At 42.7% G+C, this 25,463-nt stretch overlaps 5 protein-coding genes and 1 pseudogene across 5 annotated transcripts; 4 read left to right on the top strand and 2 right to left on the bottom strand.

Annotated features, from left to right (window-relative positions):
* Window positions 1–3,225: 3,225 nt before the first annotated feature.
* On the top strand, window positions 3,226–5,560 carry LOC121756068 (zingipain-2-like). Its single transcript, XM_042151526.1, has 5 exons — window positions 3,226–3,878; window positions 4,199–4,434; window positions 4,532–4,672; window positions 4,745–5,176; window positions 5,320–5,560. The coding sequence occupies exons 1-5, from the start codon at window positions 3,431–3,433 to the stop codon at window positions 5,359–5,361; spliced, it is 1,299 nt and encodes a 432-aa protein (XP_042007460.1). The 5' UTR covers window positions 3,226–3,430; the 3' UTR covers window positions 5,362–5,560.
* A 2,555-nt stretch (window positions 5,561–8,115) lies between these two features.
* On the bottom strand, window positions 8,116–9,054 carry LOC121753827 (lon protease 2-like). Its single transcript, XM_042149087.1, has one exon. The coding sequence runs from the start codon at window positions 8,974–8,976 to the stop codon at window positions 8,194–8,196; it is 783 nt and encodes a 260-aa protein (XP_042005021.1). The 5' UTR covers window positions 8,977–9,054; the 3' UTR covers window positions 8,116–8,193.
* A 4,761-nt stretch (window positions 9,055–13,815) lies between these two features.
* LOC121755673 (protein ALP1-like) lies at window positions 13,816–14,775 on the top strand (the record flags this gene model as incomplete). The annotated part of the gene is made up of 1 exon (XM_042151010.1): window positions 13,816–14,775. A coding segment is annotated over one exon (960 nt), but the record flags the coding sequence as incomplete, so codon positions are not given.
* A 767-nt stretch (window positions 14,776–15,542) lies between these two features.
* LOC121753730 (thioredoxin H-type 1-like) lies at window positions 15,543–16,741 on the top strand. Its single transcript, XM_042148982.1, has 3 exons — window positions 15,543–15,699; window positions 16,214–16,336; window positions 16,421–16,741. The coding sequence occupies exons 1-3, from the start codon at window positions 15,607–15,609 to the stop codon at window positions 16,571–16,573; spliced, it is 369 nt and encodes a 122-aa protein (XP_042004916.1). The 5' UTR covers window positions 15,543–15,606; the 3' UTR covers window positions 16,574–16,741.
* Window positions 16,742–17,238: 497 nt separating this feature from the next.
* LOC121755043 (protein ALP1-like) lies at window positions 17,239–18,898 on the bottom strand. The gene has a single exon (XM_042150330.1). It carries the CDS (start codon window positions 18,697–18,699, stop codon window positions 17,365–17,367), a length of 1,335 nt encoding a protein of 444 aa, XP_042006264.1. The 5' UTR covers window positions 18,700–18,898; the 3' UTR covers window positions 17,239–17,364.
* A 536-nt stretch (window positions 18,899–19,434) lies between these two features.
* LOC121753584 lies at window positions 19,435–21,472 on the top strand (annotated as a pseudogene).
* The last annotated feature ends 3,991 nt before the right edge of the window (window positions 21,473–25,463 follow it).

Here is a 25,463-nt window from a genome sequence, read left to right as displayed (position 1 = left end):
ATCGCCCTTCGGGGGCACCTTGGTCGTCGATTTGGTATGGCCGGTAGCCACCCGGAACGCCCGAATTTTGGGTTTGAGGAGGGGCCGAATATTCCGTTTTCGGTTGTGAACCGAACCATTCGGGGTTCCAACCGTGGGAGGGCGGGGGGTTATCGTCTTGGCCGGACATTGTTATGTTGTAGGAGTAGAAGAAAGATTGAGAATGGATATAAGAGAATGAAGATGAGAATGAGAATGAGAATGAAAATTAGAGAGTGTAGATGAGAATTGTGTAGTGTGTGGTGAATTTTTGGGTGTGAAAGTGGGGTATTTTATAGATGAAAATGTGTATTTTTGGGGGAAAAAATTAAATAAAAAATAAAAAAAATGATGGAAAACGGTAAAAAACGGATATATTTTTTTGGGGAAGTGGAAAATTTTTTTTATATTTTTAATCGGTTTTTAAATTAAAAACCGATTTTTAATTAAAAATAATAATTCAAAGGCAACTGCTATGCCGTTGCCCAATCGCGTGCAGCCACGTCAGCTGCTCGCTGGCACGAACGTGCTCGATGCGTCGAGCAGCGTCGTGCCAACGACGCGAGCGCAGCGGCGGTGGAGCTCGTCCTTGCCAGCGACACGAACGGACGGACGTCGTCTGTCCACCGTTGCAGATACTCTTAACATCATCAATTTATTCTTTTGGGATATTGTTGATGGCATGTATTCATAATTGAGTTTGTCACTCCATCAATATGCATATAATATATAGATTTTTTTAAATAAAGGATTCTTGAACGGACTTTTTTTACTCCCTCAATCCTTCAAGAATATGCACTCTCTTATTTTTAGTCCGTCCCATAAGAATATACAATTTCTAATTTTGAAAAATCTTTTCTCTCTAATGAGGTGTGACTTATTCTCCAGTAACAAAACTTTATTTACTTTTTCTCTCTACCTCTCTCTTACTTTACCAATTTTACATTAAAACTCATATCGAACCCAAATTGCATATTCTTTGGGGACGGAGGGAGTATTATATATTAAGAAATATTCCGTACTAAAGTAAAAGAGTTCCATTTATTTATGATGCAAGAATTAAATATTTATACGTACAATTTATAGGAGCACTAAGAGTGTCCACAATAGTTAGCTCATGCCCAAGGTCAAGCCACAAATTCTTGTCCAGAGCCATAAAAAAACTTGTTCGGCTTAATAGTGGACAAGCCACAACCACAAATCTAATTATTTTTTCAATTGTTGGTACATTTTAATTTAATTAGAATAAAAATTATCGGACTATATATTTAAAAAAAGGCATAATTTAATAAAAAATTAAAATCAAATCTTCGTTGTATTATAGAAAGTGAATCATCATCTCCACCTTGTATATGGAGACTACAAAAATATAGAGAGTTAAAATTATGGTGAAAAATGTGTGTGAGGTGAAAATGTGTAAAATGTAGTATTTATAGAAAAATTTGGAAAAAAAAAATTTAAAAAAACTTGGGCAGCGTCGCGGCTCTCGACTGTTGCAATAGGGCGCCTCGGGTTGTGCCCATGCGCCGTGTCCGCGCCATCTAGGTGGCGCGCCCATGTCCTCCGACCCCGCCGTGGCCCTCCGTTTCCTCAGCTATAGGGAGTTACGGCTCTCTATTGTGGACACCCTAACAATCATGTATTGATAGATGCACGAATGTATAGTTTGTATAGTTATCTAGTTACATTGATGCATATGATATAGTCTAGAGATTAGTAAAAATAATTAGACATACACGAATTTATTTTATTTTAAAAAAAGTTTGCTTCTACACATGATTTTTATCTGTAAATTACATTTACTAATTAACAAATTTAATTCTTCGATATATTATTTCATGGTCCCAAGATTATTAATTAAAAAAAGTTTTTTCTGAAGCTGGGCAAAGCGTATATAGTGTTCAAAAAATGGATGGATGGTGCGGGCCCAATAGCCCATTGAAAACACTCGGGCCGGTCAAGGGGCCCAGCAGCTAGCAGGCCTGATTAAATTTAATAAACCCAACTAAGCTGGTCCAGTTACAGAAATTCCATTTCCTGCCTTCATCACCACCAAACGCAGGTCCTGTTTTCATTTCATGTTTTCTCAAGTTCATGACGTTATCGCGACGTGTCAACATGAATAAGATCGTGTGTTACTAACGGATTCGTGTAGTCGGAGTGAATATTAACTTATTATAAATACATAGATAAAATAATTAGTATTAGCACTTTAACATGTAAAGAAATAAAATGGTCATTTCCCACCAACAATTATTATTAACATTTCGGCAGTCTAAAAAGAGTGAGAGCTAAATGACATTTGGTAATTAGGTGGAAATAAAAGTTGAAAATCTGTTCTTTACTCTCAATTCCACCTCCTCGTCGTCTCTCGACTCTCTCAGCTTGTCTCTCCAATTTTTTAAACAAATACAAAACTCGCAAAGCTTGAATTTGGTTTGTATATCAACTTGGGCAGCTTGGGCTCTTCAATTCTGGACTTAAATTTTATATGGTTTGAGCTTGCAACAAATCGACCCAAGATAGCATTGAAAGCAAACGGAGGGGGAGAATTTACGTCCGAGTCCATGACGACTGGCCGCTGGGGAAGGGCTGCCCCCTCTCTGGATCCGCCATTTGTGTCGTGTACGGTTCATTTTCGGGTTTGAATGTAGTATGTCAGATTCATGTTTAGGTCGATGGTTTCTTTAACATGTCGTGTTTGGATTTGCCCTTAACAAATTACTCCATCCACCCACGATTTAAAAAAATCACTGCCATTTTGGAATATTCACGATTTAAAGAACCATTTACTTTTTTCCATCTTTTACATACAGACTCCATATCCTCCTACTTTTTTCCACTCACATTCCTTTATAAAATTAATACTTCTACTAAAAATGAGACTTACAATTTGCTAACCTTTTCTATTCACTTTTCTTCATTAAGTCAAATAATTTCTTAATACTCGTGTCGAGTCAAAATGACTTTTAAATAGTGGATCGAGGGAGTAGATCGTTATCAAGTAGGCCCAATTAAAATCCAATCCATCTAATTCACCAACCCTGTGATGGATTAGCATTCACAAAAAATCACACTTGCTAGGTTAGGTTGAACATTAAATTCCCAAAATAAAGAGAGTTTGGAATTATTCCAATTAAAAAAAACGAAACCGCCAAACCCCAACACCACGAGATTCAAGTGATGATATTCAAGAACACGTGGATAGTACCAACATCCAAATCCCATTTGACCCACTACCCTTCTTCCTGTTACTTCTCCATTGGTCTCTCCTCCCCCAAGAAAATCTCTCTCCTCCAATCCAAGATCCCCATGTTTCTCAATCCCCTTGGCTCACCACATTCTTAGGACAAAATAACAAGTCCAATTTCAACCCAAAGTTTTACGAAAGCAAGCAGAGAAATCGAGATCCATGTCAAGAATGAGTCGGTTGCTATGGCTATGGTCGCTCTCCAGTCTTTTCCTCTTCCTCTCCCAACTCCCCACATCCCAATCTTCTTCGATTTCCGATTTGTTTGACCATTGGTGCAAAGACAACGGAAAGACATACGCTTCCGACCAAGAGAAACACCATAGGCTCAAAGTGTTCGAACAAAACTATGCGATTGTTGTTGAGCACAACACTAGATCCAATTCTTCTCACACGCTCGCACTCAACGCATTTGCTGATCTTACTAATCAGGAATTTAAGGCCAAATATCTCGGCCTTTCGCCGTCGGCTAATGACTTGATCATTAGATTGAATAGTAGGGAATCTGCTAATGAAGGGGGGAATCTTGTCGAAGAGTCTGATCTCCCTGATTCTATTGATTGGCGGAAGAAAGGGGCCGTCACCCCGGTTAAAGATCAGGGGAGTTGCGGTATGCGCTCTTTTTACACTTCTTGATCTGTTTCAATGGATTGAATATTAGCTGTATGGATTCTAAGATTGTATGAGTCATGGTTTTGTTGTGTTTCTTGATTTGAAAAGATTTCACTTTGCAGTCTTGTTATGAAGTAAATTAAGGGAAATTGTACAATTGTCTCATGTCTTCTTTCATACAAGTTGGGAAAGATAGTATTTTTGAAATTCTAATGTCAATTAGGTGAGTGGAACAAGAAGTAGAATAGCTAGAACAAGTTTGCTTCTCTTAGAAACATGAAAGAATTTTGGTAATGAAAGTTTGTCTTGTCTATGAAGGTGCATGCTGGTCATTCTCAGCCACGGGTGCTATTGAAGGAATTAATCAGATTAAGACAGGGTCGCTTGTTAGCTTATCCGAACAAGAACTTATTGACTGCGACAAATCTTATAATGATGGGTGTGGTGGAGGGCTTATGGACTATGCATTTGAGTTCATTATAAAGAATAAAGGGATTGACACCGAGGATGATTATCCATATCGAGGCCGTGAAGGAACTTGTAACAAAGATAAAGTAAATATGCTTCGTATTTGATCGTTCTCTCCTATTCTCCTAGAATGCTATTAAATGTATCTTACTTCTAAAGTCCTTCTCGTATGGTTCGTTGCAGCTGAAAAGACGTGTTGTAACCATTGATAGCTATGTTGATGTGCCTGCTAAAAAGGAGAAGAAGCTACAACAGGCAGTTGCGACTCAGCCTGTTAGTGTCGGTATATGTGGAAGTGACTCGAAATTCCAGTTGTACTCGGGGGTTAGTGCTCGTGACCATTTTACTTTCTTATCTTAGTCATCTTTTTGACTAATATGTGGATGTGAAGTGCAGGGGATATTCAGTGGCCCGTGCTCGACCTCTTTGGATCATGCAGTTCTGATAGTGGGATATGATTCTAAAGATGGTGTGGATTATTGGATTGTGAAGAACACATGGGGAACACGGTGGGGAATGAATGGCTATATACATATGCTGCGGAATTCAGGGAGTGCCGAAGGGGTATGTGGGATCAACACGTTGGCATCTTACCCTGTCAAGACGAGTCCAAATCCTCCACCCTCCCCAGCTCCTGGTCCAACTAAATGCAATCTCTTCACTTACTGTGCTAGTGATGAAACATGTTGCTGTTCTTGGAGTCTTCTTGGGGTATGTTTCAGTTGGAAATGTTGCGAAGCTGAATCTGCTGTTTGCTGCGACGACCATAAGCACTGTTGCCCGCCTGATTATCCAACATGTGACACTACTAGGAATCTATGTCTCAAGGTTTGTTTTGAACCCCCTTATTGATACTTGATGCTGCAAGTATATCTTAGGTTACATTGGTCCATGTATATGATTTTTTAGTGTTTAGTGTATTATCCTCCTTGCTCTGATCACTTTTGACATGTTGATGAAAACTTTTGCAGAGAATGGGGAATTCTACGTTGTCGAAGCCATTTGGGAAGTAGAGCTTTTCCACCTTGAATGGATTTTTTTGTCCTGGGATGCTTAGTTGAGGTAGTATTTGTGTAGTATTCTTACACAGGATGACCACTACATTGGACTGTTATTTCTGCGTAAGTGATAGCAAGTCCCAAAACAGAATTGGCGGAACACATTTTGGTTGTGTCAGGTTCAAATTAAAGATGAAAATCATTTCGTCCATAACCAAAATGACTTGACTACCAATGGAAAACTTGGTGCTCAATAAATCATATAAGAAGTCAGCTAATCCTTATATATGAAGAGTATAACATAGTTTCAAGCAGTCAAGATTCGAACAAAAATGAACATTTGTATCCACATAGATTAGCAATAAGGCACACACTATCAGTGACATCATCTATTGTACCGTCCCTCCAATTAGAAAATCAACATAAAAGCATCGTCTCATGTGTGCTGATAAACGAACAAACAATTAACGCTTTCATTAGTGGGCAAGATGAAGCAATACACGAATTCAATGTTTAACAACCGAAATCGCAGATCAAGAAAGCAGTTGCAGAAAAGATGATCAGAATATCAGCATATATATACATGGGTGCAAAAGCAAACTGAAACATCTCTCTTCACATGTCACTCTCAACCAAGTGTGTTGCACAATCTTAGAGTGTCCACTATAAGGCGGACACCCCCAATAGCCGCGCCCCATTTTTTGTCCATAACCCTAGTTTTGTTGTCTATGGCCCTAAAATTTTATTTCCGCTACTATAGTGGACACCTCCAATAGCCCCCAAATTTTATAATCAATTTTCATTTTATAATGTTTCAAGTAGTTATGAATAAATTTATCGGGCTATACGTAATTAGAAGAAGACGACTATAAGAATTAAAATTAAATTTAAATTATAATTATAATTAAATTTAAAATTAAATTTACACACTAAATTAAATTTAAAATTAAAATTAAAATTACACACTAAATTTAATCTAGTACAAATCACTAAGATGTTTACACTGCGCCACCACCTCCCCTACGTGTCCACACTTCTTCAATCAAATCGGCCTGGAGTGTGTTATGTGATGTGGTCCTGCGCATATCAGCGAAGCGTTAGATCAAATATTCATTGCTCCATGGTACGCCCATCTGGATCGGCTCGGAGGCAACACCGTTACTTGTACTTGCGCCCTCTTCCGGCGCCCATCGCTCTGCCGCAAATCCTTCATCTTCTATTATCATATTATGCAATAGGACACCAAAAGCCCGCTCAACATCCTTCCTAGCACTCTCTTGTTTGCGCACAAAATATTGTTTATTCGGTCCAACCGGTTGGCGGACAGTCTTCACGAATACGGGCCACCGCAGATATATCCCATCTGCCAAATAGTAGCCCCTACTGTACTGCGTGCCGTTGGCTACGAAGCTGATTTCTGGACCCTCCCCCCGGCACTCCTCGTTGAAGAGCGGCGACGACTGAAGAACATTGATGTCGTTGTTCAAACCTGCCACACCGAAATACGCATGTCAGATCCGCAGACGGTAGTCCGCAACGGCTTCCAGAATCATCGTTGGATGTTTGCTTTTGAATCCAGTTGTGAACTGGCCTTTCCATGCCACGGGGCAGTTCCTCCACTCCCAATGCATGCAATCGATGCTTCCTAACATTCTTGGGAACCGTGCATCGAACCGTGCATATCCAGTAGGCGCTGACACTCATCCGGGGTGGGCTTCCGTAGAAACTCCCCACCGAAAATTTCCCGGATCCCCTTACGGAACTGCCTAAGCACCGTGAGGCCAGTCGTCTCACCCATCTGTAGGTATTCATCGAACATGTCCGCTGGTCCGGTGTAGGCAAGCTGCCGGATTGCAGCGCTGCACTTCTGTTGCGTAGACAGCCCGATCTGGCCAGCCGCATCACGCCGGAGGGTGAAGCACCGGTAACGCTCCGCCAAATTCGTCGCTATATAGTTGAACAGCCCATCCTGAATCTCCGGCGGAATATCTCGGGTGGATAACCCCCGTTATCCACAAAGTAATCATCCATTAGACGCTGGTGCGCACCGACGTGGTCTCGTGGGATTGTCCGCCGATGAGTAATGGCACGATGGATCGCATCCTCCGCATCCTCCTCTGCCAAACGGGCCGCATCCTCCTGGGCGGCCTGGTGTTGCACCTGTTGAATCAGAGCATTCCATCTATCTCTCCACAAATTGTTCATTTCCGACCACAAATTGTAGTGAGAGCAATTTTTAGTGATGTCGAGTTGGAATGGTGTGAAAATAATGAATGGAGTGGGGTGTATTTATAGGTGAATTAAAATGGAAAAAAAATTGAAAATCGTCAACCGGCGCGGCGGACAGTGCCGCCACTATAGGCGCCGCGCCTATCGCTGCTTCCGCCCCGGAGGAGCCGCGTCCTCACCCCGGAGTCGGCTGAAGCCCGTCAGCCACCTACCGCCCCCATTTCGATGTCCGCCCCGCGGGCGGACACCAACTCCACTATAACCGCCCCCGCTTCCGCCCCCAACCGCGGCTATCCATAGTGGATACCTTATGTTAACACTACACACTCTCTCCACTAGTTATATTGCAATATACACAAATCATTTTTCCTAATCACTGATGCAACAACAAAACCAAATGCCACACTGTTAAGTCCTCGACCATCAATCCAAAACGGTTCAAACAACAAGAGCATTGTCTTAAATCTTGATCAAGTCCTAATTCATAAAAAATGATAGTAGCAAGTAGTATAAGATGAATGATTTGAGAAACACAAGCAATTGAAGAAGTGAAGTTATGCATTGGATATGAAAAGTTGAGACATTTGGCATCAAAATAATTACTACTACTAGTATGTGCTATGTGGTGGGAAAGACATCCTTGACGGCGGATGCGGCCGTCAAGTAATTGAGTGTATTCTTGAGCGTATCCTTCTCTCTGTTAAGCCTCATGGCGGTGTCCTCGAGCTCCAGCAGCGCCTGCTGCTCCCGGGGCGCCCCCTCGAAGGTGCTGGCGACGAAGAAGGAGAAAGGGGTGGGGAAGAGGTTCCGCCTCAGATCCTGCACGTCCTTGTCAGGCTTGCCGTTGAGGCGATTGGAGAGGCGGATGACGTCCTTCATGTATGCCTCGACGTCGTCGGCGAGAGCGTCGAGGTCTTGGAGTTGGTCGGAGGAAGGGCGGTCCTCGAGCCAGGAGACCTGGGCGACGAAGTAGGGTTTGGTGCGGAGCAATTTGGTGACGCGGAAGCGCTCCTGGCCTTTGCAGATGAGGAAGAAGCGTTCGTCGACGAGGCGCTCGTGCTTGACGACCTCGCCGACGCAGCCGACGTCGGCGGTGCCGGTGGAGGGGTCGGTGTAGATGACGCCGAAGCGGAGGTCGGTGTGGAGGAGGGTGTGCATCATCATGCGGTACCGGAATTCGAAGATTTGGAGGGGGAGGATTGCGCCGGGGAAGAGGACTAACGGGAGGGGGAAGAGAGGGAGCTCGTCGGATTTGGAGGCGGAGCACGAGAGGGAGGGGTGGTGGCGGCGATGCGGCGGGGAGAGGAAGTTGGGGGCGGGGCGTAGGTGGGGTTTAGGGGAGATTAAGGAGGTGGATGGCGATGAGGATTGAGGAGAATGCAGGAGTTGAGGCAGCGCCATTTGCAGAGAGAGAGGAATTGTTGATTGGCTTGTGGGGATGGAATTGTGGAGGAGTGGATAATTTGGGGATGAAGTGGTTGGAGATCATTTTATTTCTTTTTGTAATTTTCTTTTGTGGATGGAATTTGATTCTCTACTTAACAGCGAATTTGAGGTTTATTCCAAATTGTGATTTTTAAGATTGTTATATATCATCATGTAATTTAGACGCTGATTTATACCAAAGTAAATCTCAATTCAACTGTTCCACAAGATGTATGATTTGTCAGTATGTTTACCATTTTTCTTGAAAGTAGCCGAGTAACATGGAGTGGGCATTCCTTATGTCAAGTTTAAATTATACCATCAAATTAAGAGCTGTTTATTGGAGTACTTACTTTTGGACAGAGAAACTGTATTGAACTATTAATTCAATTTCAGGTAAATGAAGATTTTACTTGGATCCATATTGAGAAACTGTACTCCACTTATTAGTTGGCTATTAATTAGAGTTGTAAATTTATGGGATAAAATGGTGAACGGCGCTTAATGGCTGGGCAATCCATTTCATGTTAATGTTGTTTGGTAGCGGAAAATATGTAGGGAATTATTAGTACCCTTGATTAAGACTAATACTATAGTTTGTGGTTGGACAAAAAATTATGGTGCTTTCAACTTTGAAACATCGAACCGATTCTATGCATATTGTGATTATTTCATTTAAGTTTAGGAACTTTAATGTTGGAAAAATGGAGAATCTCTTCAGAAAAATGGCAATAAGGCCCCACATTCATCTAACTCATTCCACTCATATTTCATTTAAGAGCATCCACAATGGGGCGCCCTATAGTCCGCCCTATAGGGCGCCCTATGCTCCGCCACATCAGCATTTTATCCTCATACCCATTCACCTGCAGTGGGATGCCCTATAGGCCGCCCTATAGTCCGCCCTAAGCATTTTATTTATTTAAATATTTAAAACACTACAAAAATTGAAAAAAAAAACTTCATTTCATTGAAAGTTCAAACATTACAGTACGAAATAAAAAAAAAAACTACAAATTCTCAACGGCGGTTACGGTCCCAAACTTCTTCAATCATGTCGTTCACGAGCTGAGTATGGTCTTGTTGGTTGCGCATTGAGGCCTGTCTAGATAGAACCTCATTATAGCCCATTGGTAATCCTCGAATATGGGGCGGGGTCGTTGTGCTGGAGCTAGATCCACCTTCATCATCGCCCCAATCGGTGACTCTTCCACCTTCGTGTTCGACTATCATGTTATGCAAGATGATGCACGCATACATGACATCGGCGATGACTTCCTTATACCACAAACGCGCCGGACCTTTCACTATTGCCCACCGCGCTTGGAGCACACCAAATGCCTGCTTCACATCCTTCCGCGCAGCCTCTTGATTTTGCGCAAATAAAACTCTCTTGTCACTCATTGGACAGTTGATCGTCTTCACAAAAACAGGCCACCTTGGGTATATGCCATCGGCCAAGTAGTACCCCATATGATATTGGCGTCCGTTGGCAGTGAACTCGATGGCCGGGTCGTTGCCATTGCATTGCTCGGTGAAGAGGTTAGATGAGTTGATGACGTTGATGTCGTTGTTCGACCTCACTACACCGAAGTAAGTATGCCAGATCCATAGCCGATGGTCAGCGACGGCTTCGAGGATCATCGTAGGGTGGCTGCCCTTGTATCCACTAGTAAATTGGCCTCTCGACGCCGTCGGAAAATTCTTCCACTCCCAGTGCATACAATCTATGCTCCCTAGCATTCCAGGAAAGTCGTGCGCCGTCTCGTGCATCTTGATCAGGGTCTGGCAATCCACATCAGTCGGCTTTCGCAAATATGTGCTGCTATAAGCCTCCACAACTCCCCTACAAAAATTCTTCAGGCACTCGCTGCCAGTTGTCTCACCGACGTGAAGGTACTCGTCAAACATGTCCGTCGTGGTGCCGTAGGTCAACTGCCGGAGCGCAACCGTGCACTTCTGCAACGGCGTAAGTCCCGGTCTGCCTATGCCATATTCCCGATACTGGAAGTATTTATCACGTGCCTCCAACGTTTGGACAACGCTGAGAAAAAGATCTCTCCGCATTCTAAAACGGCGGTGAAAAACCGTCGGGCCCCACCTTGGTTGCTCGGCAAAATAGTTTGCGAACATACATTGGTGAGCTACGTCGTGCTCGCGGCGAACAACGTCCGACTTCGAATCGGCCTCGGGATCTGCACCGCCGCTTCCCGCTCGCGCTCCATTTCGGCCAAGCATTCCGCCGCAGCCTCATGAACGCAATCGAATAAGGCCCGAGTAATGCCCTCTGAGGTACTCCAGTCGTTGTCGGGTCTCATTTTTTTTAGTGAGAAAGATTGGGAGAGAAATATTGGTGTATGGGGAAAGTGAGAGATGGGAGAGAAAATTTGTTGTGGCAAATGGAATGAGAAATGAGGTTTAAATAGATAAAATTTGGAAAAAAAGTAAAAAAAGAAAATGCGTTGCATCGTCTGCGGTACCCACAGTGGAGCGGACGATACCGCAGATGATGCATCGGGCATCGTCCGCATGGCTACAGTGGCGGACGATAGCCCGCCCGATGCATCGGGCGAACTATCATCAACCCCACTGTGGATGCTTTAAAACTAATATATACAACTGGAACTCATATTCCACTAATTTTTTTCCACCCATTTTTCTTAATATTTCTTAAAACCCGTGCCGCCAAGAAATGAGATTCCTAATGGCGGACGGATTGAGTAATAAAGTAGGAAAGAGAGAAAAGTAAAGAGAATAAAATAAGAGAGAGAATAAAGTAAGTTAAAAAGTGCTACTTTTTATTAAATAGGAAAATGACTTTACTATGATGGAACTTCCTGAAATGGAAAAATAATTCTACTATTATAGAATAGAGGAAGTATAAGTTTGTAGTACTCCCTCCGTCCACAAAAATAGTACTATCATTTTGCTATCAGCAAGTATTTTAGAGTGTTCACGAAAAATAGTCTCATTTCAAAAAATAAAAACTTTCCATCTACTTTATCCACCTTTCCTTGCTCTCTCTTAATTACCCTTCTATTATACTTCATACACTTTTTTTTCTTTCAATTTGTCTTATTTCACTAAATTATTATTAAAATTTGTGTCATTCAAAAGTGAGACTATTTTTTGTAGACGAAGTGAGTATAATTTTTTAACTATATTATACTCCCTTCGTCCCCAAAGAATATGCACTTTGAGGTCGGCACGGGTTTTAATGTAAAATTGGTGAAGTAAGAGCATTGGCAATGGGAGCCGATCGCAAGGGCCGAGCGATCAGCTCCCCCATCGACGCCCAGCGGTCGCCATTGCAGGGGGAGGGCCGATTCTCCCTCCCCATCGCCTCCGCCCCATGACCGATACATCGGCTGGGCCGATCTTCTCCTTGTTTTTTTATTCATTTTTTATCCATATATATACCATATTCCCTACCAATTATTCACATTTATCCCACTTCCTTTTATCTTACTCTACATTTTACTTCTCTTTAGTCACAATATTTACAATATTTTTATCAATGTTTTAGTTTGTTTTTTTCAATATTTTTTTAAAATGGAGAATGTTTTCTTTTTTAATGAATTTTTTTATTGAGTTGTCTTTATTTCTTGTTATTTTATCATTTTATTTAACATTAACCGTTTAAAGTGAAAATATAAAATAGTGATGATGTGGAAATGAGATATGTTCTAAGATAGGCTCTGAGATGAGCTCTCATTGCATGAAGATAGGCTCTGGGATAGGCATGCTGACGTGACATGAAAAAATAGAGATAGACTCTGAGGTGGGCTCTGGATATAGGCTCTAGGATGAGCCTGCTGACATGACATGAAAATATGGAGATAGACTCTGAGATGGGCTCCGTAGATAGGCTCTTATTTTGAATGTCTTAAGAAAGAGGTAGAGAGAAAAAGTAAATAAAATATTGTTAGTGGAGAATGAGTCTCACCTCATTAGAGAGAAAAGACTTTCCAAAATTAAAAAGTGCATATTCTTGTTGGACGGATTAAAAAGGAAAGAGTGCATATTCTTGAGGGATGGAAGAGTACGTATGTTGTGGTAAAACTAAAGATGTTAAAGAGCTGGACTCAAAAAATTTATTATTGCGTTATAAATTATCTAACCAAACATATTCCTTGTGATTAATAATTTTTTCCGATGTAAGATGATACTGTTATAACCATATCGAAAACCCCCAAGTCTCCAATTTTGTTCTACATATGTTGAAGAAATAGAAAGATTCATCAACATCAAAATAGTCAAACCTTAGACCATCCACAACGCGTCTCGCGCCGGGCTCGCGTCTCGTCTCGGAGAGACGAGACCCCCGCGAGACGCATTGCAGCGCCCATCTCGTCTCCAGCTCGCGACCGTCTCGTCGCGTAGCTCGTCTCGGAGAGACACGAGACGAGCTGTCTCGCCACGCGCCAGGGACACGTGGCACGTCCCCATGCGTGCGTGACGCCCACTCGCTGGCCCGCGAGTGGGCGTCGTCACTGATGACGCAATAATTCATTTTTTTTAAAAAAAAATCGATTTTTAATAAAATTTTTTTTTTTTCAAACGGTAATATTACCGTTAAATATTTATTTTCATTTTTTAAATTTTTAATTTTTTTACTCTATAAATAATTCTATTCCATACTCATTTCAAACACAAACACACATCTATTCCTCTCAAATCCTCTCTATCACTCCAATTTCCATCTTCAATCAACTCAAACAAATGGATCCTTTTGAGCAAATGCGCCAATTAATGGAACAATCACTCGAAGAAGATCGACGACGAGAGGCGGAGGAAGCCGCACCACCCCCACGACGCTCCCGGAAGTACATCAATCGGAACCGGGAGGAAGCCGCCGCACGGTTAGTACGCGACTACTTCTGCGATAACCCGATTTGGGGAGATACCTATTTCCGTCGCCGTTTCCGCATGCGGAAACCGCTATTTCTCCACATAGCGAATACTTTGGCGGCCAGGGAGGAGTTCTTCCGAGAAGGGTTCGACGCGGTCGGTCGTCCCAGCCACACGACGCTGCAGAAATGTACTGCAGCCATCCGGCAGCTTGCGACTGGACAAACGGCCGACATATTCGACGAATACCTGCACATCGGAGACAGCACTGGGCGCTTGTGCTTGCTCAACTTCTGCAGAGGCGTCCGGGCAGCCTTCAGTGACGAATTTCTCCGGAGGCCAACCACGGAGGATTGTCAGTTCCTCCTCAACCTGCACGAACAAGTGCACGGATTCCCCGGGATGCTTGGCAGTGTCGATTGCATGCACTGGCAATGGAAGAATTGCCCGGTGGCTTGGAGGGGTTCCTACACGAGCGGCCACAAAGGCACCCACCCAACCGTTGTACTCGAGGCCGTTGCCGACTACCGACTTTGGATCTGGCACGCGTACTTCGGGGTCCCTGGCTCGAACAACGACGTAAACGTGCTCCAACAGTCCGACCTCTTTACCGAAGTTTTGGATGGTAAAGCGCCGGCCATCAACTTCGTCGCCAACAACCGGCGGTATAAAATGGGGTACTATCTCGCCGACGGCATCTACCCGAAGTGGCCGACCTTCGTGAAGACGTGCGGCAGGCCAGCGAACCCAAAGCAGGCTCTTTTTGCGCAGAAGCAGGAGGCTGCGCGCAAGGATGTGGAGAGGGCGTTCGGGGTTCTCCAAGCGCGCTTCAACATCATCAAAGCCCCGGCTCGTTCGTGGTTCATGGAGAGCATGGTCGACATCATGTATACGTGCATAATCTTGCACAACATGATTGTCCGAGACGAAGGACCCGATGCCGGAAATTGGTTCGACCCCGAATCCCCCGGAAGCTCAACCGCAAGTAGTCCGCCGCGAAGTGGAGCGCATCCATCTATACAAGAACGGTTGGCTATTCGGGCAAGGACACGCGACTCTAGCGCCCACACCCAACTCCAAGAGGATCTAATTGAGCACATTTGGGAAAACTTTGGCGGAGAAGATTAAATTATGTCATTTTTATTTTTTTAGAATTTTAATTATGTCTTCGTTTTTTTTAATGTTAAGTTGTAATATTGTTTTAATTTTAATAAAGTGTGTTTGTTTAAATTGAATTGGGTTTTAAAAAAAATTATAAATTAAATTGAATGAATAGTAATTAAGAGACGGTATATCGACGGTTAAGAGACGGAGCGTTGCAGGTTCCGTCTCTTAGTTAAGAGATGGAGGAAAAAAGGACAGTGGGGCCCTCAAATAGTGCTCAAATAGTAGTTAAGAGACGGTTTAAGAGACGGTATAGAGACAGCGTTGTGGATGGCCTTAGGCTCGGTGGAGAGAGAACAAAAATATCCACGTTATAGATTCCTTGCAGGATAAGAGTCGCGTTTGGGAATGTTCGAGAAGTCGTTGATGACGACACGATAATGCTGTCTCGGCCGAAAGACCTCATCCATACGATCGTTACATATCCTCTGCGTGGCAATACACGTAATAATGTCAAACATAAGACCCTTTTCCGTCATTTCGGTCTAGATTTGGGCATATATAAACGACCGCTTTGGCTTATTCCCTGCTTACACCAAACGCATTGTTTTTACTTTTACCATTACATTTGAGAAAGAATTCTGAGAGAAAATGGCTTCCGTTGAAGAGGGACAGGTGATTGGCTGCCACTCCGTCGACGAGTGGAAGGACCTTTTCCAGAAGGGCGTCGAATCCAAGAAACTGGTAATTATATTATTACTTATTTCCTTTCTATTCTCTGTTCCTTGGTTTAATTTGTTTGATTTCTTGTTCTGTGCTTCTTTATTGTTCATGTTTATAGGGTTACAACAATATGCGATTTCCTAAATTTGTTTGTTGTAGTCATGGTTTGTATGGTTAACAGATAATTAATTACCGTGAATTATCTGCTTGCTACTTCGCATTTTAGAATTTGTTCTAGTATGTAGAAGAATCTTATTGCGTTCGAAAGAAAGGCACTTGTTTTCTAGTAAAGAACAGATTTTTATCATTATTAGCTAATTTATGTCAATATTTTGGACCACGGAAGTGTTTGCTGTTAGGGACTGATCAATAGCCTTACCATGATTTTCGATTAGTGTGTGTGATTGAATGTGTTTTGCTAGGGATTGATCAATTTGATTACTGCAGTCTTCTTCTTAATTCGAATTGGACAGAATGTGAAACCTTGTGTGTGGCTTAAGTTTGTTGAGGTGATCAATTATATTTGTGTAATTAGGTGGTGGTGGATTTCACGGCTTCATGGTGTGGGCCGTGTCGCTTCATTGCTCCGATTCTGGCCGAGATAGCCAAGAAGACACCCCATGTTTTATTCTTGAAGGTGGATGTTGATGAGCTGAAGGTATGTAGTTATACCTCCATTTGTGTTGTTACTAGTGAGGTGGTGAATTGGGATTAAAACTCAAGTTCGTTGCATTGGACGCAGAGTGTTTCACAGGAGCACAACATCGAGGCGATGCCATCGTTTTTGTTCTTCAAGGAGGGGAAGGAGATTGACAGGGTTGTGGGTGCTAGGAAGGAGGATCTTGCAGCTAAGATTGCCCAACATGGTGCTGCTCCTCTTACTGCCTCTGCTTGATCACCATCATTATACTATGTGGTTTTATGTTGTGCTCAAGGCTTGTAATAATTGACTCTTGTGTCATGGATGTATGCTCTGCTTTTTATGAATCTTTCATGATAATGTAACAGACTATTTAGTTTGTATGTGCTTTCATGATAATATAACAAGATTGTCTAATCTTTAGATGGAGTACTATTTATTCCTTCTCAGTTATGTGTTGATTTGCTGGAAGTGTTGCTGTTTGTGTTGATGGAAAGTAGTTAGGAAGTTATTGAATTGCATTTAGTGTACAGTACATTATTGAAAGTAGGGGCAAAGTGTAAAGTCAAACCTAATATCTGTTTTTTCTTACAGACCTGAACCGGATTGAATTGTTTGAAAAAATCTGAATTGAATCACAATGGATACATGTAACGTGGATAAGTAAATTTTTAACAAAGTAAAGTACTTGTATACGTAGTGGAGTATAAACATAAGATAATAATTTGGAAGTCTCATGTCAGGATCTTGAAATTCTAACTGAACACATGTATTTTAAAAAGAGAGCACTTAGGGCATTAGCAATGGGGCGCCCTAAGGCGCGCCACGTCAGCAGTTTTATCCTCCTACCTCCTCACCTGCAGTGGGGCGCCCTAAGACGCGCCCTAAGGCGCGCCCTATGGCGCGCCACATCATCATTTTTTTAATATTTATTACAAAACTCATACGAATTTAACAAAATTAATACATTAAAATACGAATTTCAAAAACTTCATTTCATTGAATAAAAATTAATACATTACAATGCGAATTAAAAAAACGCGAACTCAACAACGGCGGTTGCGAGCCCACACTTCTTCGATCATGTCGTTCATGAGCTGCGCATGATCCTGTTGGTTGCGCATTGAGGCCTGTCTAGATAGAACCTCGTTGAAGCCTAACGGTAACCCTCTATCGGGTGGCTCGGTCGACGCGCCGGCCAAACTAGATGCACGATCATCTTCATTCCAATCGGTGATGCTTCCGCCTTCATTCTCGACTATCATGTTGTGCATGATTATGCACGCATATATGACATCGGCGATGACATCCTTGAACCAGAAACGAGCCGGCCCTTTCACAATTGCCCACCGTGATTGGAGCACGCCGAATGTCCGCTCGACATCCTTCCTCGCCGACTCCTGCTTTTGCGCAAATAAAACCCTCTTCTCACCAATTGGGCAGCTAACCGTCTTCACAAAAACAGGCCACCGTGGATAGATGCCATCGGCCAAGTAGTACCCCATATGGTATTGGCGTCTGTTGGCAGTGAACTCGATGGCCGGGCCGTTGCCATTACATTGATCGGTGAAGAGGGTGGACGAGTTGAGGACGTTAATGTCGTTGTTCGACCCGGCTACGCCGAAGTAAGCATGCCAGATCCATAGCCGATGGTCAGCGACGGCTTCGAGGACCATCGTCGGGTGGCTGCCCTTGTATCCACTTGTGAACTGGCCTCTCCACGCCGTCGGACAATTCTTCCACTGCCAGTGCATACAGTCGATGCTCCCGAGCATCCCAGGAAACCCGTGCGCCGTCTCGTGCATCTGCATCAGACCCTGGCAATCAGTGGCAGTCGGCTTGCGCAAATATGTGTCGCCATAAGCCTCTACTATCCCCCGGCAAAAGCGCTTCAGACAATCGCGGCCTGTAGAATCCCCGCAGTGGAGGTACTCGTCGAAAAGGTCCGCCGTGGTGCCATAGGCCAACTGACGGAGTGCAACCGTGCACTTTTGCAATGGTGTAAGGCCGGGTTTGCCGATGCCGTCCTCCCGAAACGTGAAGAATTCATCACGTGAAGACAATGTCCGAACAATGCTGAGAAACAGGTACCGCGACATTCTAAATCGGCGCCGAAAAACAGCCGGGCCCCATCGCGGTTGATCGGCAAAGTAGTCTTCAACCAGACGTGTGTGAGCTTCCGCGTGGTCGCGTCGGATATACGACCTATGTCGAATAGGTCTATGGACTTGCTCAGAGGCCGCTGCCGCTGCCGCCTGGCGCTGCATCAACGCATAGCAATGCGTCATCGCCGTTTCAACGACTGCATTTAATGCTATATCTATGCTATTACTGGACTCATCAGAGGAACTAGAACTATTGGTGTCGTCGCCGGGATTCATATTGGTTGGATTTGTGAGAGAGAATATGTAGAGGTATGCACAAATGAATGACAAACGCTCTTTAAATAGAAAACCAAACCGCGTGCCATCGTCCGCGACCTATCGTCCGTGTACGCCACAATGGGGAGGACGATGGCGCGGACGATGCCTATCGTCCGCGGCCATCGTCCGTGTACGCCACAATGGGGAGGACGATGGCGCGGACGATAGGCATCGGGCGCGCCATCCTCCGCGCCCTTAGTATCGGCCTCGACGATCGTCCGCGACCTATCGTCCGTATCCGCAATGGGCGCGGACGATCGATGGCGCGGACGATGCGCGCCATCGGGCGTGCCATCGTCCGCCCATTGCGGATGGCCTTATGACCTATCAATTCTCATACTTATAGAAAGATTTCAACGTATTAGGATCATATAATAATAATAATAATAATAATAGTACTATATGAAAACATGACATGAAAATGAAAAATAGGGCATCATGGTTTGGATTTGGATAATGGGCTCATCAAGGACTCCAGAATCGTAACTTCAATTGGGCCAACGATTCGCACATCCATCAATCAAATTTGAAAAAGTAAAAATTAAGGAAAAAAAATTTGTTCCATCAAAAATTGTAGCTAGGGGCATCAACCCCAACAAGTTTTACTATGCAGTGCTGGAGCCAGGGTAACATGAAATGACTTATTCTTAAATTACTTTATCAACTTGTGCAACCCTTTTTTCATCCATTTGGAAAACTTTCTATTTTTGGTTACCTCTTTAATGGTTCTCACCTTCACCCTCCTCTCTCTTTATCATTCATCTCTTCAGAATCTTATCTCCAATTTCTCACAAGATCTGCAGAGTTTAGAGAGAGAGAGAGAGAGACATGGCTCGTGGGAAGATCCAGATCAAGAAAATAGAGAACCAAACAAACAGGCAGGTGACTTACTCCAAGAGGAGAAATGGGCTTTTCAAGAAAGCTCATGAGCTCACTGTGCTTTGTGATGCCAAGATTTCCATTATCATGATCTCCAGCACTCAGAAGCTTCATGAATACATCAGTCCCACTATCACGTAATTAAATCTCTTCCTCTCTCTCTATGCTTGTTAGATTTGTTTTTTTTTGTTAATTTTTGTGTGTGTGTGTTTTAGGACAAAGCAGATTGTTGATGAATACCAGAAGACTGTTAGGACAGATATTTGGAGCTCCCACTACAAGGTTTTCATTTCTCTTTATTCGTTTGCAAAAATCGAAATCATGTTTACTTTTTAAAAAATGTGACCTTTTTTATTTTGAAGAAAATGCAAGAGCACTTAAAGAAGCTGAAGGAGATGAACATGAATCTGCTGAAAGACATTAGGTATATATGCAGACTACACAATTAATTATTTTCAACTGCTGTTTTCATAACAATTTTTCATTATTTTGTTCAAGGCAAAGGAGTGGAGAGAGCTTGAACGATCTGGGGTACGAGCAGGTGGTTAGTCTCATTGAAGATATCGACAACTCTTTGGGGTTCATTCGCGAAAGAAAGGTCTTTAATTCCCCCCTCTCTCTCTATCTACCCTTTTATCTGTGTTTTCAGCAACAATAAATTTCTAGGGTTTACCTTTTCTTTTTTTCAAAATTAAGCCAGTGTCATTTATTTAATGGATAAAGAATATCAACATATAGTGACTGACTTTAGATATGTCGTTAATTTTTTAAGTGAAATGCTATCTTGTTGTAACATGGTATGGACTGCCATAATATGGTCAAATAGCACTACTCATTTTATAAATGAATATCGAATATATTTAGAAAAGAATATTCCCAATGTGATTGGGAATAGAAAAACAACATTCATTTCTTATTAGAGATATACTCCTATATTAGTGACATGAATTTCGATCAGTAATTATAGAACTTTGGTATATTATGAATTTATATTGATTTTCGAACTTTATATGGTACTGATCTCTTCATTTTCCACTAACTAGCTAATTGATTGAAGGATACTGCTAAAGGAGATGACAGAATATTTGAATATTGATATGTTTGTCATGAAGTGAGTTATGGAATTTATATAGTACGCTTTTATATTTAGTATTCAGCATTTTAGTTATAATATCCTTGCATTGGTAAGTAAAATCAGTTTGGTTCTTCCTATGTTAATTTACACATAGCAATTAAGCTACACTATATTAAATCTCTTCAACCATAACAGTATAAAGCCCTCGGCAACAAGATCGAGAACACCAAGAAAAAGGTAATTTTAAATTGCTGAAGTCTTTCAGTTTTCCTGATCTTTCTAAGCATTTGATTTGAAACTTGATAATTCATTTCTTCTGCAATTTCATTTCATACTTATTTTGCAGCTAAGGAATGTTGAGGATATACATAAGAGCCTTGTGTTTGGATTTGTAAGGGTTTTTTGTTTCTAATTATATCTTCATGCATATGTAAGTATAATAAGTTCTATTTGTGTGAGATTTGAACCCATGATCTGTTATTTTGGTATAGGATGTGAGACATGATGATCCACAATACAGTCTAGTTGAAAATGAAAGTGACTACAACTCTATGTTGGGGTTTCGACATGGCGGGCCTGGGATCATCGCGCTTCACATGCCACCGTCTACACCACCACCACCACCCTAGCCATCACAGTGGAACAGGAGCCTTGGACCTCACTACATTCGCTTTACTTGAGTAAATGTTCTCCCATATATGTAATGTTTTTTTTATATCGAATATGAACGTTACTGGTAATGTGAGAAAGAAAGAAAAGATACATTTGTTTGCTTTACTATCTTTATGTTGGTTCTACTGATTACAAGATAATAAGACCGGGCGTAATATAACCCAAAAGAAAGAAAAGGAGCAACTGAACTAAATGAAATTACAACGTAAGAATTCGAAACAAAGAACCGTGAACTAAGTTTAGCCGAGTCGAGGAGGCCTCTTCCCGCAAGACGAGATACGCCCCAGTAGTGCTCTTCGGTTTGGCGTGTCGTCCCCAAAGGTAAAACGGCTACGTCTCTATTGATGCAGCACCGCAATGAGTAGAGCTCCGGCGAACTGGATGGAGGAGAGGGCAGAGCTTCGACAGAAGGACAATGCAGAGAGAGGGAGAGAGCTTATGATGCAGAGAATGCTTGGAATTGTGTGTCCTAATACAGTGGTATGGCTAGCCTATTTATAGGCCAAGCCACCATGCAGGGTCAACCGAGCCATGAAGGCTCATCATGGCAGATTCGTAACCGACGTCGGTTACGAGCGTGTGGCAGGCGTGTGCCTTTCGCATGTGGAGCGTGTGGATTTCTCACGTGGCAGCCGTGACTGTGCCTCGCTTGACGACGTGTCAAGCCACTTGGATTGCTGACTCGGCGGTGGTCCAAAAAGAATAGTTTGGGCCAAGCCCCAAGCCCAAAGACCAATTGCCAAGATCCAAGTCCAAGTCCAAGTCCAAGTTCAAGATCAAGATCGAGATCGAGATCGAGATCGAGATCGGGATCGGGATCGGGATCGGGATCGGGATCGGGATCGGGATCGGGCCCGGGCCCGCGGCCGCGAACGCGAGCACGACCGCGTGCACGAGCACGGGCTCGGGCTCGGACTCGGGCGGGCGGGCGGCGGCGGCGCGCGCGTGTGCGCGCGTGTGGGCTCTTTCACCCATCTTGGTTCACTATAATTATTAAGTAACATAAAGTCACTTAATTTATACACATTAAAAGATGTGTTAATCCTCCAATGTGGGATAATTAACACTACTTAATTATTCCCTAAGCTCCAACTCCAAGCTTTAATTAAAAGCTAATTATGCCCAACTTTAATCCACTATTTCTCACTCACCGAAAATCGGATTTGAGAAAGTGAATATACTACATTTATCTACGTAAAATGTAGATCGACGCTATGTCATTTAATTTTACAAAATTAAATGTCTCGTCACATTTATTATTTGGTCAAAATCCATTGACCGGGCATATTTAATACCATGATTTCTACAATCCCCCACATGAGTGGAAATAGCCGAATGCATATGCATGCAGACACAAGCTCAACCCTCGAGAGGTATATAAGCATAAGGATAGGTAGTTGTTGACTTTGAACCCTCCATAGTCGACACCATCGGATACACAGGCGGCTTAGTAGCGCGATGCTTTGAACTAATCCCCCACGGCGTGCACCGAGACAATGGTGTTAACGCTTAAACACCTCAACCTCATCCGTTCTCACGTTTTGTGTCCATTGCGGTCTTGGACACCACTTTGGATTCATAAGTACATTTTTTATGAAGCGATCACACTTCGCACTTACATAGGTGATTCTTAGTCAAGTACCTTGCCATACTTGGTCTCTTTGAGAATTCCATCTCTTTGAGATCCTTAAGAACCATTAAAAGTCATAGACTTAGCCTTTACCACTAGGCAAGCTCTCCAACACTCTATTGCTCTCTAGGGAATAGATATAGTTGAGTGTTTCTCATGAACTCTCATAGCTTAGTTGTCCCTTTTAACCAAGTTCTTGGGATCTCCAGTCATCATGGTTGGGTTACCACTATGATAGTTCTTTAGTTTGTGGATTTCAAACCCATTCCCTCTAGCAACTTATTCATTTGATCACGGTTTAACCCTTTGGTTAGGGGATCCGCTAGATTATCTATTGACTTCACATAGTCAATTGTAATCACCCCTGTTGTGATCAAATGTCTCACGGTGTTATGTCGTCGACGTATATGTCGAGACTTACCGTTATAGAAGCCATTGTTTGCCCTTCCAATAGCTGCTTGGCTATCGCAGTGGATCAGCACTGGTGGCACTGGCTTAGACCAACATGGAATGTCTTCAAGGAAGTTCTTAAGCCACTCGGCTTCCTCACCAGCCTTATCCAAGGCAATGAACTCCGATTCCATTGTTGATCGGGCTATACAGGTCTGTTTTGTGGATTTCCACGATACAGCACCACCCCCAATAGTAAAGACATATCCACTTGTTGAAAGTGAGTCTCTATTATCGGATATCCAATTGGCATCACAGTACCCTTCAAGTACCGGGGGTATCTCGAGAAGTGTAGCCCAAGATTTTGAGTGTGTTTTAAATATCTCAAAACCCTCACAAGAGCTCTCCAATGCTCTTTGCTTGGATTGCTCGTGTAACGACTTAACTTGTTCACGGCACAAGCAATGTCAGGTCGAGTGCAATTAGTCAAGTACATAATGCACCCGATGACCCGTGCATACTCTTCTTGTGCAACGGGCTCGCCTTTGTTTTTGCTCAAGTGAACGTTGAGTTCAATTGGAGTCTTAACCGGCGTGCCATCATAGGCTTTGAATTTATTCAATATCTTCTCAACATAATGTGATTGTGTTAAGATGATTCCATCATTCGTTCTTAGAATCTTCATTCCAAGAATTACATCGGCTAGACTCATGTCTTTCATGTCAAAGTTTCTCTTTAACATGGCCTTTGTATCGTTAATTACTTGAGTGTTACTACCCAAGATTAACATATCATCAACGTAGAGACACACTATAACATGACCGTTATTAGTGCTCTTGATGTAGACACATTTGTCGCACTCGTTGATTTTAAACCCATTTGATAACATCACATTATCAAACTTCAAGTGCCATTGCAATGGCGCTTGTTTCAATCCATATAGGGACTTTACGAGCTTGCATACCTTTTTCTCTTGTCCAGGTACTACAAACCCTTCGGGTTGTTCCATATAGATTTCATCTTCTAGTTCACCATTTAGAAACGCGGTCTTTACATCCATTTGATGAATCTCAAGATTGTGCAATGCAGCAATAGCGAGAAGCACTCGTATAGATGTAATCCTTGTTACAGGTGAATAGGTATCGAAGAAGTCATGTCCTTCCTTTTGTTTAAAACCCTTTACTACTAATCGGGCTTTATACTTATCAACTGTTCCATCGGCCTTAAACTTTCTTTTAAGAACTCATTTGCATCCTAAAGGTTTAGCACCTTCGGGCAAATCAACCAACACCCATGTGTGGTTTAGCAAAATTGAATCAATTTCGCTTTGAACAGCTTCTCTCCAATGCAGCCCGTCTGGGCCAGAAAAGGCTACTTTTATCGATGTTGGTTCTTCATCCAACATGAAAGCAATGTAGTCAGGACCAAAAGTTTTTGGTGTTCTGACTCTATTACCACGTCTTAGTATTGTATCTTTTGGATCGGGCCTTGCACGCTTGCGCGATTCAGGTTCCGCATCTGCTGATTTAGAACTAGTGGCTTCTTCTTCCACTTGTTTAGAACTAGTGGCTTCTTCAATTCTTGTCTCAGAATTGGTTGAGACTTTTTCCTTGTCTTTGCAAGGAAATGTATTTTCGAGAAATACAGCATTCCTCGACTCAATTGTTGTTCCTACTGTGATAGTCGATATTTCAGACTTGTGAACAACAAATCGATATGCACTATTGTTAAGTGCATATCCAATGAAGATGCAATCAACCGTCTTAGGTCCGATTGTAACTTCTTTGGGCGGAGGAACCATCACCTTTGCCAAACACCCCCACACTTTGAGGTATTTGTAGGATGGCTTCCTTCCCTTCCACAACTCATAAGGAGTGACATCTTTTCCTTTGAGATAGATCTTATTCAAGATATAGTTGGCTGTCAAAACAGCTTCCCCCCACATGTTATGTGGTAATCCTGAAGTTAGAAGCAGTGCATTCATCATCTCTTTTAGAGTTCGATTTTTGCGTTCTGCAACACCATTAGATTGTGGTGAATATGGAGCAGTTGTTTGATGAATTATACCACTTGCGT

The sequence above is a fragment of the Salvia splendens genome, chromosome 11, assembly GCF_004379255.2.
Source record: "Salvia splendens isolate huo1 chromosome 11, SspV2, whole genome shotgun sequence".
In the NCBI taxonomy this organism is placed as follows: domain Eukaryota; kingdom Viridiplantae; phylum Streptophyta; class Magnoliopsida; order Lamiales; family Lamiaceae; genus Salvia; species Salvia splendens.
The sequence above is the reverse complement of the archived record's forward strand: the minus strand, read 5'-3'. Positions and strand labels throughout refer to the sequence as shown.

Excerpts from the sequence above, each read along its gene's own strand:
- LOC121753730 (XM_042148982.1), top strand. The coding sequence starts at position 15,607 with ATGGCTTCCGTTGAAGAGGGACAGGTGATTGGCTGCCACTCCGTCGAC. Across the intron at positions 15,700-16,213 it reads GCGTCGAATCCAAGAAACTG|GTGGTGGTGGATTTCACGGC; the intron begins GTAATTATATTA and ends TTGTGTAATTAG. Across the intron at positions 16,337-16,420 it reads TGGATGTTGATGAGCTGAAG|AGTGTTTCACAGGAGCACAA; the intron begins GTATGTAGTTAT and ends CATTGGACGCAG.
- LOC121755043 (XM_042150330.1), bottom strand. The coding sequence starts at position 18,699 with ATGAATCCCGGCGACGACACCAATAGTTCTAGTTCCTCTGATGAGTCC.
- LOC121756068 (XM_042151526.1), top strand. The coding sequence starts at position 3,431 with ATGTCAAGAATGAGTCGGTTGCTATGGCTATGGTCGCTCTCCAGTCTT. Across the intron at positions 4,435-4,531 it reads GAACTTGTAACAAAGATAAA|CTGAAAAGACGTGTTGTAAC; the intron begins GTAAATATGCTT and ends GGTTCGTTGCAG. Across the intron at positions 5,177-5,319 it reads CTAGGAATCTATGTCTCAAG|AGAATGGGGAATTCTACGTT; the intron begins GTTTGTTTTGAA and ends AAACTTTTGCAG.
- LOC121753827 (XM_042149087.1), bottom strand. The coding sequence starts at position 8,976 with ATGGCGCTGCCTCAACTCCTGCATTCTCCTCAATCCTCATCGCCATCC.